Source organism: Eretmochelys imbricata, chromosome 3 (assembly GCF_965152235.1).
Source record: "Eretmochelys imbricata isolate rEreImb1 chromosome 3, rEreImb1.hap1, whole genome shotgun sequence".
Taxonomy (NCBI): domain Eukaryota; kingdom Metazoa; phylum Chordata; order Testudines; family Cheloniidae; genus Eretmochelys; species Eretmochelys imbricata.
In genome coordinates, this window is record NC_135574.1 from 75,078,644 (window position 1) to 75,101,468 (window position 22,825).

Sequence of the window (22,825 nt, forward strand, 5' to 3'; positions counted from 1 at the left end):
AGGGGGTGGGACAGGGCCTGGGCAATGCATGGCACAGATGCCAGGAGTGGAAGGGGCAGGACCAGCCCCTTCCAGCCGCTGAGATGCTGCTCTGCAGCCCTGTGCAGTGGCTGCCTGAGAGAGCCTGGCTAGGAAGGTGAATTCCGCTCCCTTCCCAGGCTCAGATGGTGGGGTCCCTGACAGCCGACCCGGGCGGGGAGTGGAAGCTGCCTCCTCTCCAGCCAGGTTCTCTCAGGTAGCTGCCAGGCAGGGCTGCAGAGCAGCGACCAGGAGGGGCCAGCGTTAAAAGCAGCTCCCTCCTGTTCCCTGCCTGGGCTCCTGCCCGGCAGGGAGAGCAGCAGAACGTGGCAGGGAGATAAGCACATGTAGAAGCCCTGGCCATGCCGGAAGAGTGCATCCAGAAGCACAGCCAGCAGCTCGCTGGGCACCAGCGGGGGCCCACTGACTGTTCTGCCCTGGGGCCTGGAATTGCTGTCGGCGGGCCTGCAACAAGGTTTACATTTAACAAAGGTAAAAAAAGCAGAAAATACTACATTACTGCCAAGTGCTAAGTTCATGTTACTAGAGCAGCCCAAAACCACAACTCTACTGGGAAAAGGGTTTGGAAAAAGGGTTTGGAAAAAGGGTGGTGTGTTTGTTTAAATTACAAAAAAAAATTTCTTACTACCAGCCCTGCAAACTAAGTTGAACTCTGTTCCTATCTTGTGACTTACCAGTTACTAGTGACTTCAAATGCAACCAGATATAACAGTGATCCTGTTTTGTTACAATTTTAAATGACCACTGCAAGTCTGATTTTGATACTGGCCTGCAACTTTCTGCCTGAAATTTCTTGTAGTAAGTCTCTGCCCATGAGAAAAATGTTTGAGAGAGAAAGTTTGAGGTTAATTGGATAAGACATTTGAAAGCTAGAGGATCTGAGAAAAACTAGTGTTTCATCACTGTTAGAAAAATTGTTCTATTTCTTTTTTCCACAAATAATTCAAACGAACAATGTAAAAATTTAAAGCTTGTTTTACAATACACTAATCCTCAAGGAGAACTAATTCACAGAAGTAGGTTGGTGTAAAAAGGTTTAAGCTATCAGAGACTGAATATTCAAAACACTTAGAAACTGTGAGGGTCTCTGCATGCATTACAACAACTTCTGTCGGAGGTCTGTTGAATTCTACAAGCTCGGTTCCATCTAATCTAAGCTTTCTTTAAAAAAATAGTAAGCTCATAGTTCCTTTTCATTGCAAAGGAAACCTTCAAAATGCAAATCAATCACAAGGTTTACAAGTTTGATATTGCATAAAATCATATATATTTTAATATTCTCTAAGTTTCACCTGTTTCCCCCACAGAAGAGACTAGCTCAGCTCACCCCAGTGCTTCCTGGAGTGATGGAGTCTCTGCAAGTAGGGGGCAGATGCCTGCTTTGGAAATTTGTCAACTCTAGAGTATTTTAGAAAAAACTATCCCCATTGGTGGTAGCACCAATGCAGCTGCACCATGAAAAGCCTAGTGCAGTTAAGGCTGCCATAGCTTCAGACATTTTTAGCACCAAGCCAATTAAAGTCTCCTGAATGTGTTTAATTGATATAGTGGAAAAATGCTTTAAGTTATCAGAGCCTTTTCAACAACAAGGCTCATATTGTTGCCGTTGAACAGGTGTTGGCTTACGTAGGATTTATTTTTATTTTTTGCTAAAACTGCCTATGGTACTGAAGAAGCTGGACACTTAAGAGAAGCAGGATCCAGGGGGACATGCCCCAAGCATACTAAATAATAGGACACTTGAACTCCCTGGCTTTCTTCACATAGTGTTTAAACGATCAAGTCTCTAAGCCTTCTCTTTCTGCAAGGAGTCTAATCTAGTCATTCACTCATTCATCCCATCCTTCCTTTCTTTCTCTGCAATAGTCATTTTCCCTCATTTATTCCATACCTTACATTATCACCCTCCTCTCCTTTTCCCTCACTCTCCCTTTCACTGTCCATCACTTTCTCCTTCTCCCTATCCCATGTCCCCTTCTTCCTCATTTTTTCCATTAGCGTGCAAGATGAAAGGGGAAGCCCTAGGGTCTATTTCCTTTCCCCCTAACCAGTTAGTGCAAGACATACATGGATTAAGAGGGAAAATGAGGCATCTTCCTTTTGGACTGGAAGTACCATCGCCCCTAAAAGGAAGAAGCCGCCCCACCATTGTGGGAGTTGCTTGTCAACAAAGGAGCTGTACAAATGTGATGCTTAGGATGGAACCCTACTCAGGTCACTTTCACATTCACTACAGTTGTGATGAGAAACAACCACCTAGCATATTCAACACTGATGACTGAAAAATAAGAATAGCTAGTAGGCTTTTCTAGGACTATGTCATAGATTCATAGACTTTAAGGCCAAAAATGGCCATTAGATCATCTCATTCGACTTCCGTGTTATATCACAGACTATTTAATTACACCCAGTTATCTCAGTATTGAGCCCAATAACCGGTATGACTGAAGCATATATTCTAGAAAGGAATCCATTCTTGATCTGAAGACATCAAAAGATGGAGAATCCACTGCTTCCTTTGGTGGTTTGTTCCAGTTTAACCCTCATGGTTAAAAAATGCTAAATTTTCTATTTGAATTTGTCTAGCTTTAGCTTCCAGCCACTGGTTCTTGTTATGCCTTCTTCTACTAAAGAGCTCTTTAGTACCCACTATTTTCTGCCTGTGAAGATACTTATACACTCTAATTGTCACCTCTCAGTCTTCTTTCTGATAAACTAAACAGATTGAGCTCTTTGTCTTTCATTGAAAGACATTTTCTCCAACTCTTAAATCATTTTCGTGATTCTTTTCTGAACCCTCTCTCTAATTTTTCAACATCCTTTTTAAAATGTGGACACCAAAATTGTATGCAGTATTCCAGTATCAGTCTCACCAGTGCTACATACAGAGGTAAAACAACTTCTTACCCCTACTCACTATTTCTATTTATACATCCATGGATCACATCAGCCATTTTTGCCAAAGAACTGCATTGGGAGCACATGTTGAGATGCTTGTCCATTATGACCACTAAACCCTTTTCAGAATCAATGCTTTCAGGACACAGTCCCCATTCCATAGGGATTGCCTGCATTCCTTGTACCTAGATGTATAACGTTGCATTTTGCTGCATTAAAATACATTTTGTTTGAATAAGTCCAGCTTACCAAGTGATCCAGATTGCTCTGTATGACTGCCTTGTCCTCATTATTTACCACTCCACCAATCTTTTTCATCCACAGATTTTATCAGCAGTGATTTTATATTTATTTTCCCATCATTTATTATAATGTTGAATAGCATCAGGTTTAGTACCAATCTCTGCAGAACTCCACTGGAAAAGCTCTCATTTAACGATGACTCCCCACTGACAACTACTCTTTGAGATCTGCCATTAGCCAGATCTTAATCCATTTAATGAGTGCTTTATTGATATTGTATAGTGCTAATTGTTTAATCAGAATGCCATGCAGTACTAAGTCAAATGCCATACAAAGGTTTAAATATATCACATCTAAGGAGTTATCTTTATTAATCAAACTTGTAGGGTCATCAAAGAATGAAACCAGGTTTGACAAGACTTATTTTCCATAAAATCATGTTGACTGTGATTAATTATATTCCTATCCTGTAATTCTTTATCAATTGAATATTGTATCAGCTTTTCCACTACAGTAGAACCTCAGTATTATGAACACCTTGGGAATGGAGATTGTTCATAACTGTGAAATATTCCTAACACTGAACAAAATGTTATGGTTGTTCTTTCAAAAGTTTACAATTGAACATAGACTTACTACAGCTTTGAAACTTTACTATGCAGAAGAAAAATGCAGCTTTTAACCATCTTAGTTTAAATGAAATGAGCACAGAAACAGTTTCATTACCTTGTCAATTTTTTTTTTAAACTTTCCCTTTATTTTTTCAGTAGTTTATGTTTAACACAGTACTGTACTGTATTTTCTTTCTTTGGTCTCTACTGCTGCCTGATTGCATACTTCCAGTTCCGAATGAGGTGTGAGGTTGACTGGTCAGTTCAGAACTCTGGTGTTCGTAACTGTATTTTTTCCAGGACTGATTTGAGGCTAACCAGCCTACAGTTACCCGGGTCATCCTGCTAGTCATTTCTGAGCACTGGCACAACATTAGCACTCTTCCAGTCTCCTGGAATAGCCAAGGTACTCCAAGATCTATTAAAAATTAAGATCAGCAGGCCAGAGATCTTATCAACTGTAAGGAGTATCTATAACATATGCCTTGAATGATTGATAAATATTACTTCCTTATGCCCCTCAAAAATAAGAAAAATTATGCACCTCTGTTTATCCCCAAATAGGACTCACCCACTACTGAACTCCACCTAAGAAGTAAAGACAGTGAGAAAATGATTCACACCATGTGAGACACTTTGTCTAAGGACCTACAGATCAGCTACGGTTATGAGTTTCACTCCCCAGTAAGAGAGACCAAAAAGCGAGCTAAAAGAGAATACCATAGGCATGACTCTCTCATAATTTACATATGGATAAAGTCTCTTTCTCCCACGTAATGTAGCTGAAAAAAAGTCTCAAAAGGATACCAAACAAAGTAATACCCTACTTTCCTAGACAAAGTGGCCCAATGTACAATGCAAGTGGATAAAGAGATGGGTGGGAGAAACTGAGCTGTAAAACCCAGAAAACTGAAGGTCACTGTCATAAATATAAAGGGAAGGGTAAACCCCTTTGAAATCCCTCCTGGCCAGGGGAAAGCTCCTCTCACCTGTAAAGGGTTAAGAAGCTAAAGGTAACCTCGCTGGCACCTGACCAAAATGACCAATGAGGAGACAAGATACTTTCAAAAGCTGGGAGGAGGGAGAGAAACAAAGGGTCTGTGTGTTTGTATATATGCTGGTTTTCTGCCAGGGATAGACCAGGAATGGAGTCTTAGAACTTTTAGTAAGTAATCTAGCTAGGTATGTGTTAGATTATGATTTCTTTAAATGGCTGAGAAAAGAATTGTGCTGAATAGAATAACTATTTCTGTCTGTGTATCTTTTTTGTAACTTAAGGTTTTGCCTAGAGGGGTTCTCTATGTTTTTGAATCTAATTACCCTGTAAGATATCTACCATCCTGATTTTACAGGGGGGATTTCTTTATTTCTATTTACTTCTATTTTTATTAAAAGTCTTCTTGTAAGAAAACTGAATGCTTTTTCATTGTTCTCAGATCCAAGGGTCTGGGTCTGTGGTCACCTAGGCAAATTGGTGAGGCTTTTTACCAAACCTTGTCCAGGAAGTGGGGTGCAAGGTTTTGGGAAGTATTTTGGGGGGAAAGACGCGTCCAAACAGCTCTTCCCCAGCAACCAGTATTAATTTGGTGGTGGTAGCGGTCAATCCAAGGGCGACGGGTGGAATATTTTGTACCTTGGGGAAGTTTTGACCTAAGCTGGTAAAGATAAGCTTAGGAGGTTTTTCATGCAGGTCCCCACATCTGTACCCTAGAGTTCAGAGTGGGGGAGGAACCTTGACAGTCACATTGGTCTAACAGCTTGTTACCCCAAGAAATCCAAACCACCCTGCCTTCACCCCAAACTATGAATTTGTTTGCCTTGTCAGTCAGATCTCTCTCTCTCTCTATGTAGATAGTATCTTCTGTTGTGAGACCTAAATGATGGGAAATGTTTAGTACAATCAAAGAACGTATGGACCCTGTCTAGTAGGTTTAGTAGGGGACTTTGTTTTCTTTCTGAATGAGTGTTTCCCCGTAGAAGTGGCATGAGTTGTATGGTGCAAGAAGGAAAGAGAACATTAAGAGAAGTGGACACCTGACTAGGGCAAAACTCTGAATTAAAATAAACGGCTTAAAAAGGGGGAAATTGCAATTAATGTGGGCGAGTGCTGAAATACAATCTTTGAAATGAATCAAACAAACACCCTCCGATAAGAATATGATTGAACAAATTTGTTCCACACCAATGCCACCTACTGGATATTGATTGAAGCAGCAGAGAAACACAGCAGAAATCTGATCACTCAGCTGACAACTGTCCAACAGAAATTGGAGGGTTGCCCTTTGGAATCAAGGTATACAAAACGAAGATCACCCATCCATGTGGGACCCCAGAGTTGGCTGAACCTACAAAGAAACGGCAAAATCCAGAAGTACAACTGATGCCCAGGCAAGCCCTATGGAGAGGACTATTCCCCTATTGCAGGGTTACCAGGATAAGGAGAAGTGGTGAGATTTCATTTTAATGACTGTATTTCTTCTTCTATCTTTAATATAAATAACTTAAGGTTGTCTTGTTGAATTTACACTCTTTAGTGAGACCTCAAGTAACCATACTTTAGAACTAACTAATTCTGTATGCATGCTCTCCTTTATAAGTCCAGGCAAACTGGCTTGAGAGAGAGAAACCAATTTTAAGTGATTCCTTTGATAGGAAAGGGACAAATTTAAACTATCAAACTACCAGAAGTCTTCAGACTTACGACACTTTTCAATTGACTGCCCATTTTGCCCCTACAACGCTTGTTTCACCCTTATGACGCTGACTTTGCATAAAGTTTGCTTGAAATCACTTCCTGGTTGTGTTATATAGTACTGGTATGGAGCTGGAACGGGTCGCTTCTGACTGGCTTCAGGGCAGCAGGATAGCTTGTTGCCGCATAGGGTTGCCACTTGTTTTTGATTGGCTCCCGGCCCCGGGCTCAACCAATCAGAAAGCTTGAACAGTGATTGGCTGAGGCGCAGCATGTGTGCCATTCCCCTGGTTTTCTGAGCCTGTGTTGCCAGTGTTCTGAGCAGCATATGTGAGTTTATATGTTTATTTGAATGCTGTTTATAAAATACAGTGTACAGTAAATATATTGATGTTGCAACATTAGTAATCTATAATTCATTTAGTACAAAAATCTGGGTTATTGTGGTGAAAATAGTGTATCAAACCTTGGTTCAGGAACCAATCCCCCCTTCATAAAATTGATTCCTATGGGAAAAGCCGTTTCGACTTACAACACAATTCTGAGAAATGAATTGTGTCGTAAGTCGGAGGACTCCCTGTACTCAAATAGGAGGGACCACACTCTTAAGAGTGCCAGAAGTAATCTGGATTGTTCCTGCTGAGCCTATAACTTATCATCCTCAATCCTAGTCTATAACAATTGATTTATGGGACTGTCTTGGAGTGCTCAGTACGTATCTAGAACATTCATAGAATCATAGAATATCAGGGTTGGAAGGGACCTCAGGAGGTCATCTAGTCCAACCCCCTGCTCAAAAGCAGGACCCATCCCCAATTAAATCACCCCAGCCAGGGCTTTGTCAAGCCTCACCTTAAAAACTTCTAAGGAAGGAGATTCCACCACCTCCCTAGGCAACGCATTCCAGTGTTTCACCACCCTCCTAGTGAAAAAGTTTTTCCTAATATCCAACCTAAACCTCCCCCACTGCAACTTGAGACCATTACTCCTTGTCCTGTCCTCTTCCACCACTGAGAATAGTCTAGAACCATCCTCTCTGGAACCACCTCTCAGGTAGTTGAAAGCAGCTATCAAATCCCCCCTCATTCTTCTCTTTGGTTGTATCTACACTTGATTGGTGAACTGCTGATTGTATACTGATGTGGTTCTTGGTAAATTAATAAATTGTTGACTGGTTATGGATAGCCAAGTGTCCTCATCTGAGAAATACTGTTCAACATGAAAGTTTACCTAAAAAGAACCTAGTGTTAAATTAGTAAACTAACGCTCCTTAGATTCACTAAAGAGGGTTTATCTTATTAGACTACATTCTAATATTGGTGTTAATGCTTATAAAATTGGCAAATAGAGTTTGTTAGATTTCAGCTTTAAAATCTTACTGGCACCAAGGTAAGTTCATAAAACCAACCCTCCCTCACACTTACAAAGCCAACTCTTTTAGGATGGTGGGTGCAAGTTGTGCTGGCCTGATGATTTAGAAATGTTTATCTATAAGGAAATGATGTTTAACATTTTCCTTGTTTACTACTGGATTGAAAAATACTTTATTGTCCTCATATGATATGAGTACCTCATCCTACTTTCCAAATACTGAAGAGAACTATTTATTGAACACTCTTCTTCTGCCTTTTCTGCATTATTAACCATTTTACTGTCTCCATGTAAATACTGGGTCTATACCATTGCAATCTCACCCCGCTCATATCCATTTACAATGCTGCTACAAAAATAATTTTCCTGGCCCGTCACTTAGAGCACATTACCACCTTCTCTGAATGTCCCCAATGGCTCCCTCTTCTCTAAAGCATCAACTTGTATTCACTTGCAAGGCCTTCACAGTTAATAAGCACCTTTACCTATCATCCTTCATTCATTGTTGAACTCTTCAGTGCTCGCCTCTCCATGATGCCAGCCTCTACTACCCACTTGTTAATTTTCAAACAAAATCCTTCATGCTTTCTCCTATGCTATCCCACATGATTGGGAGGTGCTCCCCATAAACATCTGCAAAGCCACCACATTATCCACTTTCAAATCCATCCTCAAAACTTCCTTTGCTGTGATGCCTACTAAAAACTTGACAACAGTTAGGCTGCTAAGTTCATAGATGGGAACCCCATTGATAGAATATCTGTTGTAAGACACTAGGGTTCAGTTCCCATTTTGCTCTTGTGAGAACCATCTGCTTAATGTGGCTGTGGTGTTTTGGCATCCTGGTAGGTAAGAAGCTGAGATGACAATGTGGTGCTGGATACACCAGTTCCATAGTCTCATGGCTTTGGTGCATAGGGAGTGGGATTGGGACCCCCTTTGTCTGTTGATGTAGAACATTCATGCAACATTGTCATCACACAAATTGATTAATTTCTTATGAGTAATAGGAAGTGAAGACAGGCATATCTTACTGCTCTGAGTTCTAGCAAGTTTATGGAAGATGTGCTTCTGGTGTTGACCACCTGCCTTGTGTCGTGTGGTGGTCCAGGTGTGTCCCCCAGCCCAGTAGGAAGTCATCTGTTGTGACTGAAGATCTGTGGTGAAAGGGAACCCCTACGCAGATGTTCTCTCATCTTGTCCACCATTGTAGGGATGCTAAAACCTTGGTCGGTGGTGTTACCATCATGTTGAGACTGTGTTTGGTGGGTTTGTATACTGATTGCAGCCAGCCCTGGAGACATCGCATGTATAATCTGGAGTGTTTTACCATGAAAATGGTGCGGCCATGTGTCCTAGTCATTGTGCGGCCATGTGTCCTAGCCATTGTCTGTGCCTCGATCCATGGACAGATGGATATGGTTCTATGAGAAGTTTGATGGCTAGGAATCTGGCATGAGGTAGTGAAGCTCTGACTTGAGTTGAGTACAGGTGTGCCCCGATGAATTCTAGTTGTGGGTATCAATGTGGACTTCTGAAAGTTAATTTGGAACCCCAGTCTCTGGAAGAGATTGATGATCAGTCGTGTGATCGTTTCTGTCTCTGTGTACGAGTGTCCTTTGACAAGGCAATCATCTAGGTATGGGAAAAATATGATCCATTGTTTGTGCAGGTGAGCTTCAACTACTGCAAGAGTTTTGGAGAACACCCTGGGTGCAGTGGACAGTCCAAATGGGAGCACACTGTACTGGAAGTGGTCATGTCCCACTGTAATCGGAGGAATTGTCTATGAGCCGGATGTATTGAGATGTGAAAATATGCATCTTGCAGGTCGAGGGCTGAAAACCAGTCCCCCTGTTCCAGCGCTGGGATTATTGTACCTAAGGTAACCACCTTCAATTTTTGGGAGTGTGCAAATTTATTGAGTTTTCATAGGTCTTGTATCGGTTGCCATCCACCACTTTTCTTCTGGGTCAAGAAATAGTGAGAATAAAAAAAAGTCTTCCTCCTCTGTATTGCGTTGGTACTGATTTTACGGCCCCTAGCTGTAGCAGACGATCTACTTCCGGTCTTAGAAGGTGCTCGCGAGAACGATCCCTGAAGAGGGATGGCAGGGGGGCAAGAAGTAAAAGGGATGTGGGTACTACTTCTAAGACACAACGGTCTCGTGTGTAATATGATCCCAAGCTTGGTAAAAATGCTGTAGTGGGTGATCAAATGGGCAGGTAGGTGCTGGTGTTAAGGGGAAGTCATTCAGACCCTCAACCAAGCCTTCAAAACTGTGGTTTGTTCCCTGATGGTTGGGACACTGCTTGTTGTGGTTGTGTCTGCTGGCACTGAGGTGGTCTATTTCTGTGTCTGCCTGCCTCGTACGGCCTGGATTGAGGGCGGGTATATTGAGTATCTTTGTTTCGTTGGTACCGCTTCCTTTTTGGGGGTGGTGTATATATGCCAAGTGTACGAAGGGTCGCTAGAGAGTCCTTCATAGGACTTCATCGGTTTTAACTGAAAACAGTTTGTCCTTATTGAGAAGTAGGTCCTCAACCTTTATTTGGAGCTCTTTTGGTATGCCAGATGATAGCAGCCATGAGTCTCTGCGCATCACTATCGCTGTAACTGTGGTAAGGGCTGCAGAATTGATGCTGTCCAGGAAGCCCTGTAAGGCCATCAGCCACCAATTGTCCCTCGATCAGGACTGATTTAAATTGTGCTCTCCTGTCTTCTGGTATGTCTGCAGTAAACCCAAAGAGTTTCCCAAAATTGTCAAAGTCATATTTAGCCAAGAGAGCACTGCAGTTGGCAATGTGGAACTGTAGCGTTGAGGAGGCGTAGACCTTGCGACCTAAGAGGTCTAGACGCTGGTTGTCTTTATCCTGTGGCGTAGAGTGGTGTTGGGATTGTTTGGCCTGGTGGTTTGCTGCTTCCACCACTAGAGAATTTGGTTGTGGATGGGCAAACAGGAAGTCTATGCCCTTGGCTGGAACATAATATTTAAGGTCCACCCATTTGCATGTTGGCGGGGAGGTGGCTGGGGTCTGTCATACTGTTTCTGCAGGCTCGGAGATGTTATTGTTTATGGTCAGGGCAATTTTTGACGCAGAAGATGATTGCAGAATTTTTAATAGTATGTGTGCGTACTCTTGGACTTCCTCTAGAGGGATGTCTTGGCTGACCGCTATGCGTTTGAATAGCTCTTGAAATTGTTTAAAGTTGTCAGCCATGGTAGGTGGAGCTGGCATGATAGCTTCATCTGGAGAAGAGGAAGAGTTATGTTCAGGTGACACTGCTTCGGGGGCATTCTCTTCCTCTGGTTCATTGCCCATCTCCTCCGTGGCTACTGATGTTGTCAGCCCTGGGGATATAGAAGGGGACCGGAGCTATACCATAGGCGGAGAGGAGGTTTGAGCATATTGGGCTTTGTATGCTGCCCAGGGGTCCCATGGTGGCCATTGCATTGGGAATGCCATATGAGTACCCATCCATGGGGTTCCATACCATGGATAGTAAGGTTGTGTCTGGTGGATTTTATGCCGCACTGTGCCTCCAGTAGGTTTTCGTTGAGGTGTGGGCGAGCCCTATGGTGAAAACACTCCCTCCTCTTGGTCCTCATCATCACTGTCACTAAACATTGATGGTGTCATAGCCGAAGTCTGTTGTGTGATAGGTGATCCCTCAGTGCCGAGGAGAGGTGATTCTGGCACCAACGCAACAGTGATGTCCCTCTGAGTCAGGAATTGTTGCAGTGCTGGTGAGTGTGGTACCGATCTCTTAGTAGTAGACGTTGGGTGTCTAGGCATCTTCTTTCGCCCTTGTCAGGGCCGGTGGCCCCACTGCGGTGCCGTCTGTGCGTGCTGGGGGAGGCGATGCTGCCGAGGAAGGTGGTGGCGCCAAGACACGCGTCAACACCAGTGGCGGTTGTATGGCCGGCACCATCGCCAACATGGTCGTCAGTACTGTCGGTGCCAAGGAAGAGACATAGCATGTTTGCGGTCTCGACTCCTTGTTCCTATGAGCGGTGCATCCAATGCTGGAGGTGCTGGGAAAGTTGTAGGTACTGACTCTCGGGACCGTCAACACCACTAGCAATGACCTCGCAGGGGACTATTTCTTTCTGTGAGGTTCCCTCTGCGGAGAGGTAGAGACTCGCTTCCTCTTTTCTTGAGAGGGTGGAGTTGTGCTTGTGCTCATGGTCGGTTCAGACCGAGTTGGAGAATACTTAGGAGAAGGCTTCTGGGTGTCCTTCTCAGATCCAGGTTGGAGTGATTTCTCCATTAGGATCATTTTGAGGCGTAGATCCCGGTCGCGCCTGGCTCTCGCCTTCAAATTGTTGCAGTGGATGAACTTGGATGGTATGTGTGTGTCCATGAGGCATCTGATGCAGAGGGAGTGCCCAGAGTGAAAGAGCCACAACTTTTGAAGCCAGGGAAGCTTGACATGGCTAAAGTAAGCTTTGGTCCACTCGAGACCCTTTTTAATGGATTGTGCTCCACAGGGAGTCGTGAACTTGGAAACGAAGAAAAACAAAGATTTTTTTTTTCCAATTAACAAACAACTAACAAACTAACTTATCCAAGGAAAAATATTTTTAACTGAGCAATTTTTATCTAATTATCTATTTTTCTATCTCTAGGGGAAGAAGCTGTCTCGCTGCCCTGAGCTCTGTCTTCAGCCAAGGACAGTTGAGAAGAACTGAGGGGGTCGGGCCACGCGCACACTGAAGAGACTCAAATGGCACCACGAGACAGCTGCTGCGCACGTGCGGCCTGACCAGGCACTGCTACTGAAAATCTCTGATCAATAGCACCAGGACGCACCATCACCTGAAGTGGAGCACCCACAGGGACAACACTCGAAGAAGTGGGGGATCCAGCACCCAAGGTTGTTGCGGCTCCATGGTTTCCCCCACCACCGTGTTGGCTGGGAGCTGCAGGGGGGACCCCTCCCCCCACCTATGGCGGCTGGGCACTGCGGGATGGCCATATTTCCCGAAGAAAAAACTGGACATCCCCAGCTGCTCACCCGAGCGAGGGCTGTCGCCTGTCATTGGAGCCCTGTGGGGGCCCTCTCAGGAGGCTGTCATCAGTTGCTGGAACCGTGCCATGACCCTCACTGGCTGAGGGCTCCAGTCCCCCAGCCTGGGACTGAAGCAGAAAATGTCATGGATTCCATGACTTCTGTGATCTCCGTGACATAAATGTACCCTTACCAATGACTTCACCCATTTCAACTCCTCTCTTGGCTTCCAGAGTTTTAGAACACTGTTTCGTACTAGGCATGGTAGAACCTTGGTACTCTTGTCATTTCTGTTCTGACTGTTAATAAATTTTTCATTCACAGATTTGTAATTAAAATCCTGAATTTTCTAGAGACAAAAAACTTGTGCATACCTTATAGTCATGCAAATACTTCAGAGTGTCATTAAGGTTTTAAAACAGGATTAAGCTGAAAAAAGTTCACTGGATCATTTTTTTCCTTAAAAAACAAAAACCCACTTGCACTCCACACAATTAAGGTAAATAATACACCATTTCCAAACTATTAATACCACCTCTAAAATAGCTAGCCTTAGATGTTTCCTCTACCCTCTGAAACAAAAAAAAGTTGTCCCTAGAATTCAAGAACACAGATAGTTCTGTGTTCTGCTATGCTAGCTTTACAAGCAAGTTAAAAGTAATTACAGGTACTACATCTGTCCCTATATCTGTCAGCAATTTTGTGGGCTTTTTTTCAGTGCATGAAACATAAAGATGGCAACATTAAGAACTGAAAGTATAACCAATTTAATGATTTTCATTGTATAAGACAAATTTAAAAAGTAAACAAAGAGCATAAAGGCCAATATGTAAATTGGATATTTCTATTGTTTCACTTTAATAATCTAACGTATAAAGATAAAGTAACCGATTTTCAAAATGTAATTTTTAGTTGATAAGGTCCCTTTAATCCAGAGGGATTCTTCCTTTTTCACCTCAGTTCATTTGTACAGAGTCTTGATATATTTCACAGCATCACTTGATCCCTTGCCTTACATTCCTGAACAGGTCATGTCCATCTACACGGACATTCCAGTTGTGTGAATTAATCTACTACGTCTCTAACACCAACTGAATAATAATGTTATTTATGTTATAAGACTTCTCATAGTCTCTTCCTGCTGACACTCCATACTTGTCATTTTGGCATAGATACATCACAGATTATTCAAATACTCATCTCACTTTTTAATACCTGCTATGTCTCCTTTTTCCATTTCAGTTCCCCTCCCCCCTTTATTTCTACCCAAATTATAGGAGTTTAGTTATTTTCTGTAATACTCTGAAGTGAAACAGTTACGATATTCTTCTGTAACCCTAATGGACATTATCAATAAGTTAAATTACCGTCAGCTTTGCCTCAGGATGTTCACGTGCCTGAAGCATTCTAGCATCTCATGACAATAAAGTTTATTTTAGTCAGATTTCTTAAATTATTCCATTTTTTCTAGACCCTTACATTTTAAAATAATGACTTCCAAGAATACTTACCTGTTTAACTGATCAAAGTATAAACAAAGAACGTTTCTTAAAAGTCATTTATATATGGTTATTTTAGAGGAATGCTGTCAATTTAAATTACATAGGACGAAATCCTGGCCCCACAGAAGTCAGTGAGAGTCAGGGTGGATAAAAAGCAATGATTAAAAAAAATCTGATTTGATTTTTTTTAATTTAATTTGGATTTTTTTTTATAAAATGCTTTTTGAGGGAAAAAACCTATCTAAAGATAGTTTTAATTAAGCTACATTATAGCTCAAAATATCTCATCATGGAATAGGGATTATAAATTCTAATTTTATAGTATGAGACATATTCATGTAATGTTTAAGAAAAGTTTTGTAAATGAGTTCCAATAGTTCATGGATTAGGGACCCAATTTTATGGGGTTCCAGGGGCTTCTGTATAGATTATTTAAGTTAATCTTTCTATCTACCCAATAGGACTCAGTGCTCAGTGTAGAAGATACCGTCAGAGATGCTTAGTTTTGCATTTCTCAAACTGATGATTTGTGTCTCCAGAGATAACATGCTTGTTAACAGCAAAAATGTTTTAAACTAAATAAATAATATATATAGAAATAACAGACCTCAACCCTATTTTGTCCCTCTGCAAATTTGTGTACAGAGTCAATCCCTTACCTTTCTCTAAAAGTGCAAAGTTTCAAAAAGTTCAATGAACAGAAGATTGTTGTAGGCGGAATAGACCTGGACAAGGAAAAGAAGTCTTCAGATAAGGGAGGGACAGGCAGTAGAAACAAAAGTGAAACTGTTTGAACAGCATATTCCAGAAGTCTTGAGGTCTTTCTGAGTGTAGCCTTCTTTGATTTGCGATCTATCATACCATTCTCTCACTAGAAGGGAAAACCTATAATGGCAGCAAGCTGTAAAAGAGACTCAGTTTGGGAATATTTTAATGAAGTTCCTCTACCTGTGGGTAAGACAGGCATGCGTGCAAAATGCAAACAGTGCAACAAAGAAATGCAAGGCCTGGTTGCCCGAATGAAACAACATCATGAGAAGTGTTCCTTCTCAGGAGGAAAATGCGTTTAAGATGATGAAAGGAACATGTCTGAACATGCAGGATCTTCAGGTTGGTAAACTTTTTTATTTCATATTTCTTTCTTAAGGACCGCCAGTCTTCCTTTTGGACTATTCTTGACTTCTCATGTTTGAGCAAAAAATATAGTTGTTACTCTATGGTTCTATCATTTTAGATGCAGTTGTGATAAAAAATAAATAGATGAAATAGGCAGATCTTCCTTTTACAATTTTACTTTTAAAGTACTACTGAGTGTCAATGAATGCAATAAGTAATACTAAATGAGCAGTATGGTAATCATAACTAAATAACTGTATTGACTTATTTTGTTTGGGAGAAGCCATCCTCAACATACAGGATTCTGAAGACTATCCACTTTCAAGATCACCATCATTTTCTATAGTTTCAGAGTTATCTGCCAATGATAGTGTTTCAGTTACATCATGTATGTCATATAGCCACAGTATATCAACTGTAGCAAAAAGAAAAAAAAATCTCCATCATCCAGAAACAACCATAGATAAGTTTGTGATAAGAACCAGCAGATAACAAAAAGAGGTAATTGATGAAAAAATTTCCCGGTTTGTTTATGCAACAAACTCTCCTTTCTGTATGATTGAGAAGTTGAACCCACACTTCATTAACATGGTTCAGTCATTAAGACCAGGATACAGTTCACCCAACAGAGCAGATGTCGCAGGCAAACTGTTGGATAAAGTGTATGAAAGAGGAATTGAGCAGTGTGCAAAAGGTCCAGACGGTAAAATTATTAACCTGAGTCTTGATGCATGGAGCAATGTCCACAATGATCCTGTTGTATGTGCTTGTGGGACAACAGAAGAAGGGAATGTCTTCCTTACAGAAACAATTGAGACATCAGGAAATGCACACACAGCAGAACACTTACAAGTAGCAGCAGTAAAAGCTATAACAAACTGTGAAAAAAAATTCAAATGTCTAATATGAAGCTTGGTCACAGACAATGCTGCAAATGTATCCAAGATGAGACAAAATTATTTAGAAGAGAGTTCCAAGCTAATAACATATGGTTGCAGTGCACCTCCTAGCCAAAGACTTCAGTGTTTCAGAAATAAGCCTAATGTTGTTGAAGTTGCAAAATACTTCCATAACAACAACTTTGCAGCAGCTGCTCTGAAAAAAGTGGGAGGAAACAAACTAAGTCTCCCACAAGACCTGCGATGTAACTCAGCAGTGGACTGTTTTGAGCACTAGATCAAGAACTGGCCTAATCTGATGACAGTTTGTGAACAAAATCCTGAAAGAACAGATGGCACTCTCACAGCCAAAGTTCTCAACATTGGGCTTAAGAGAAATGTTGAACACATGCTGAGTATCCTGAAGCCTATTTCTGTAGCCTTGAACAAAGTGCAGGGAAATAGCTCTTCTATTACTGATGCTGTTGAAATTTGGAAGGAACTGAGTGAGATCTTAAAAAGAGAAATATGTAATGACAGTGTTAAATTACAAGTATTAAAAAAACAAATGGGACAAGCACTATCTCCAGCTCATTTTCTTGCAAATATTCTCAATACCTGGTACCAGAGTCAGACCTTAACTGCCGAAGAAGAGGAGTTGGCTATGACATGGACATACAGCAATCATCCCTCCATAATGCTAACTATAATAAACTTCAGAGCTAAGGGTGAACCATTCAAGAAATAGGTTTGCTGATTATGTTTTAAAGAAAGTCGAACCAGTGAACTGGTGGAAGTCACTTTAGCATTTGGATTCAGAGAGTGTTGAAGTGATAATTTCACTTTTAACAGCAGCAGCTTCTTCTGTCGGTGTAGAAAGAATATTTTCTTCCTTTGAACTAATCATTCTAAATTGAGAAATCGTGTGGGACCTGAAAAAGCAGGAAAGCTTGTTTTTCTTTTCCAGATTATGAACAAACAGGAAAATGAAGGTGAAGACGACTGAGTTAGCTGTGGAAGCCAATAGTTTAAGTTTCTCATGTTGACCTAGATGACATGAAGTCGATTTAATTTTTTTTAAATATTTCATTTAACTATTTTAGTTAAAAGCAATTTTAACAAAAACAAACCTGATTTTAAAAAAATTGAATGTTTAACCAAATTAAAAAATTCATAGGCTTGCTTTGTTAAAATATTATGTTTGGTGTTGAAGAAAAAAAATCCAGAATACATAACGCAGTTGAATAAAACAATTTAAAATGTCTGTCTGGTGATGTTCTCCTCCTAATACAGCATAGCAAGAAAACCCTCCAAATATTAATGATTAACCTGTTGAACTGGAGATAGTTCACCTCCCAGTGATTTCATAAATATCTGCTTCAACTACCTTTGGTAAATAAAATAACCAATCATTCATTTTCTGATACAGCTGTAAAACTAATCTGAAAAGTTTTCAAAACAAATCACTTTAAAAATATATAGTGTGTACCTTCTAAAAATGAAACCTACATCTATCTCTGAGTTGTGAAGACTATGTAATAAGGTTAAAACAACCAACAAGAATGCACTTTTATGTAGAAATCCATGATTGAATCGAATCTTCCTGACTAGTGATTTAAATCAAATCCACCCTGATGGGAGTTTTGCCACTGGCTGAAATGAGGCCAGAATTTCACCCACACTTAGCAAAATATTTGATTTTTAAAATATATTTCACTTTAAGTTATCTGAGGTAGTATTAGTAAAATTGAGAGAGAATGTAATTTGTTTACAATATGATTTTTAAACTGCATCAGAGGAAGGTCCAACATCCAGATAATGGAGGCACGTGAAGCTGTGTGTGGAATGTTAAAATGCTTGATAGATTTCCTCTGTTCAGGAAGGTCCATCGTTACCCAGGAAGTGGCCATATTACAAAAGGAATTCACACTAATGCCTATGAGAAATGAGAGCTCCTCTACCATCTATGCTCCCTTAAAACACATTCAAATTCATTTAGCAATAACCAAATGGGAAGCAGACTTCCCTTTCTCTGTGCCAGAAAAAGACAGAAACCGGTCAATGCCCAGTGATGAAACAGAAAACTTTGTCTTTTTAAAATTATTTATAAAAACAGAAAGACATCTCTACAGAGCAAAAGAGATAAAACAGAGAGCACTTCAAGATATGTGTCCTCACAGTAAAATCTTTCAAAAAACTGGCCAAAACATATAAAAGATAGTACATTTTTACTCAAGAGTGAAAATCCTGCGTAAATGGTATATTTAAATAAAATCAATAATTTAGTTCACTAGTCCTGATTCTTAAGGGTCTGGTATAAATGCGTGACTAACAAGCCTCGGCCAAAAAAACCTCCCAAAAACCCAACTGGCAGCATGCACTTTTTCTGCATAACTCCTAAAAATACAGATCATTTAGCAATCGTCTGAGAGAACACTTTTTTCTTAAAATTGTTCTAAATAAATCTTGTTCACTTATGAACATAAATAGGCTATGCTTATTCAGATTATTCATTAATCAAGTTATGAATATTTAGTGTTTATTCTGGGAATGCTGACTAGAAATCACTGCAGCTATCACTTCCATAGACAAGTAAAAGGGCCAATCAGTAAATGAATCCTATCCTAGACCAATAATGCCATGTTGTTATTTTGCAGAGTTTGTAATCCTTTGAATTTGCGCAGTTATTCCACTACCAATAACACCAATGTCTAACTAATACAGTTAAATATCATGCATTAGATTTTCAGAGGTTAATCTGTACTGCACATGAAAAAAAATGAAAGTTGTACTGTTTATCTATATAAGCTTGAACTTGCACACACTTCTAGTTTTCAACAAGCTGAGTTAATAGAAATGACACTACTGAGAATCTATATGACAGCAGAAACCAAATGTATCTAACCGCACATCCATCATTAGGAGATGCTTTGGTATATTAAATTATGTAATGTCTTGTTTCCTATAAATCTACATATAAGGAGACATGCATCTTGAATAATATTTAGAAAAAAAGAGGAAGTTTCAGTGTATTTTGTACTCCGAAAGGGAAAAGGGTTTGCAGTACTGCAAAAATGTATCAGAAATGAACGTATGTGAGTGGAGAGAATATACAGAAAAAAAGTTACATTAGACTAAACATTTCTGTTTTATCAGTGAAGTTCAGCTTTCATCTGCTGGTTATCTTTTGTTTAAAGAAGTCATTTTCTGTTTACAGTGAAGTGCCCTGATAGATACTGTTTAAGGCAAATGAGCAAAAAGCAGAGAATTATACATGTTAGCAAGCCAGGAACATAGTGGTTGTACAGAAAAGTGTCCCTGCAATTTAGCTGTTTTTAATGAACTACTACCAGTACTACCAGTGAAAATATTTTAATTTACATTACACTCCAGTGATTACTTAGGGTCCCACTCCTGCAAGCTGCTCCACATGGGTTGACTCATTTGCCCACACGGAGACTCATTTACTTCAGTGAGACTCTTCATAGGCTCAGGGACTCACCCCCAATATGAAGCAGTTTGCTGGATCCTGGCCTAATGAATGATCTGAAAATATAATCCCATACATCACTTACTAGCTCTGTCCATGAGCTAGTCACTAGAGTTTAAACTAAATTTATCAATTCACTGAAAGCAGACCTTCAGTAATATATCTGAGTTTGTGCTTTAGTAATTTACAGGACCTCTTTTTGACAGTTCTCTTTCATACAGTACACAGTGAGAAATATAATCAGTTCAATATCACAGCAATTCCAAAATACTGACATTTAATGGCTTCATCTATATCAAGGACAATTTTGAATGTATTATTTGTGAAAGATTTTTTATAGCATAATTACAATAGGAGTCTCAATATTACAGAAGAAAGTTAACATGAGGTCTCATTAAGAGAAACTTTTTCTGTATGTACCATTTGGCATGCGCAGATGAGATATATTAAATATATCTAATCTATCACATTAAACTGGCTTCTATCGTTGTATACAGTCTCTTATTGTTTTAGCTGGAAAATGTATTGAAGTGAATGTTTTCCTACATCAAAAAATCCTGCCCTTCATGGTAAAACACAAAGAAGCTGCATGCCTGCCTTCTCCTACAAGCATGAGGTCTAAAGACTTTTAAATATTTAATAACAAAACTACTGAACAGCATCTCAGAAAACAGAGCCTGTTGTAATACCTCAGTATTTTGAGCACTGACCTGCTAAATCCAGAAACAGATATGGCTCCCCTGTTTCCTGTCCAAGATAAATTCAGCCACTGGACGAGAGTGCAGCGAGACAGTAGGTATTCCAGAGATGTGTCATTTATCCTTGCCCAGTAGGGTTGTAAACTGAGGTGAATGTATTGTAGAGGATCACAGCAATGCTGATATAGTAGCTTACAAGTCTGTGCTAGTCTACACAGGTCTGGTACTGTAAGGTGACTCAATATCAACTGAATGAGCTACATTAAAAACACAAAAAACAGATCACAGAATTCACAGTGTGAAGGGAAACTTGCCAAGCAGTAAGAAAATATACTGTAATTACAAAGTTAACATTTTTATTTAAAGTAGTGTCTCAAATAAACCATAGATTAACAATTAAATAAGAAATCACCACCTTATCAGTTAGATAACATTAAGCAACAGAGGAAAAGCAGTTCAGCATATAAAAGAAACAGAACCTTTCTGACTATTAAGAAGCTTCTTACCCAAGCTAATTGAAACAGTTGTATAAATGTAAACCCTATGTTTACATAGCTTCCTTCACAGTCTGCTCTTTGAGTTGATCAGACACTGAGTTGACATCCTCTCTCTTCTTCCCTGCATTTGTTTTTCAACTAGTAGTACATTTGCAACAGACAACAATTAGACTCTGCTCCATAGGTGCTGGAACTAAGAGTGCTGCCGCATCCCCGGGGTTGATGTGGTTCCCATCATATACAGGGTTTACAGTGTGGTTCAATGGCTCTCAGCATCCCCACTATACAAATAGTTCCAGCACCCCTGCTCTGCTCCAATCTCCCCATTCTCTGATCTTCCGCGGATTTAGCCCTCTGTTCCCTGCTGTAAGATTCAACTATGCTTCAGCCTCAGCCCTACACCTCCCAGGCCCCATGGTTCTGGCTGAAGTCCAACTGAGTAAATGAGACCAGTGTACAACTCCCACTTTCTGACTCTTTTTTCCTAGACCTAGACTAATCATGTTCTTGCTTTGTGCTTGAGGTTCATCCCTTCCCTGTGCCAGATGTAACTCTGAACACAAGTTCTTTAGCTAGTACCAAAGCAAACAGCCATGACTCCAAAATACTCCCCAATCTGCCTCCCCAGCGCTACTACACACCTTATAATGCCCTATTTCAATTACTCTTGCTTTCCCTACCTTGTTCCGCTTGTAAACATGGCTAAATATAAACATGGATACTCATTTAAAAAGGGGGAGAGGGGGGAAGGAAAACTACCACACAAAAACTTTTGTTAGATTAAAGATTGATAGAAAATACATTCAATCATTACACTCACTAACAATTAAAGAAATCGCCAGTTAAGTCAACATTAACACACACAAACACATAAAGGCAAATGATTTAGAGACTGTCAAAATTTTTTCCAACAGAATACTTATTGACCTCTAAACACAGATTTGTTGAACGTGAAACATTTAGAAACAATGTGCCAGTTTTGACAAAAAAAGTTTGCTTAAAAACAAAAATTGAAATAAATGTTTTGCTCCATTTAACCTTTACCGAACATGTTTTTTTATTTCAATTTTTTAAATTTTATATATTATAAAATCAAATCAAAATAGGAATGAAACATTTCAATTTTGTAAAAACAAAATATTTCTATGAACACAAAATGAATCCCCCCCCACTAGATTTTCATTTAACAGGACATTTCAACACTTTTGTGTGTTCTGTTTCAGAATGGAAGAAATTTCTAAGTCACAAAATTCCCTGCAAAATGAAACATCTGGTTCCCACCCTGCTCTAGATTCAGTACTCAGATATAATAAACACAAACTCAATCTCTGCTTCACACATCCTTTAATTTCTAACATACAAACAATACAATTTGTGCACACATTCAATTCCTTACAACCACACAACTTTAACTGCAGTCTTAATGTTCTTCCATGTACAAACAACAGACTTCACTAGTACACGTTTACAGGGAAACTCTTTAACTAGCTGAGGTTGGAGTTTAGGTTGTACATTTCAGTGAGACTGTGAAGAACTGAACATGCATTTTGTGGTCGGTTACATGTTGCAATAGAAAGGAAATATATTGCTCAGCTGAGGAGTTAGTGCTTTTAGGTATTGTGATATATGAATGATAACTTCATGGGAGTCGAGGTAGCATGACATTAATATTGGCTTAACTAAAGTTCCTTGATTTCTGCATGGTTAAGAAATGCACTTAGAGCTACAGTTGCTTAACAAAGTTCTTTGTGTGCTTCTATTATACTTCTAAAACATA

At 40.0% G+C, this 22,825-nt stretch overlaps 1 protein-coding gene across 7 annotated transcripts in view; it reads right to left on the minus strand.

The window, feature by feature from the left end:
* FBXL4 (F-box and leucine rich repeat protein 4) overlaps positions 1-22,825 on the minus strand; it is a 131,531-nt gene that overhangs the window by 61,218 nt on the left and 47,488 nt on the right. For all 7 annotated transcript variants that reach the window (XR_013345602.1, XM_077812851.1, XM_077812850.1 and 4 more), the window contains one exon: positions 20,564-20,808. Coding sequence is in view for 6 of the 7 variants with exons in the window: in XM_077812851.1 (XP_077668977.1) it covers positions 20,564-20,808 (245 nt within the window). In the remaining variant the exon portion in view is untranslated. The remainder of the gene's footprint in view (positions 1-20,563; positions 20,809-22,825) is intronic.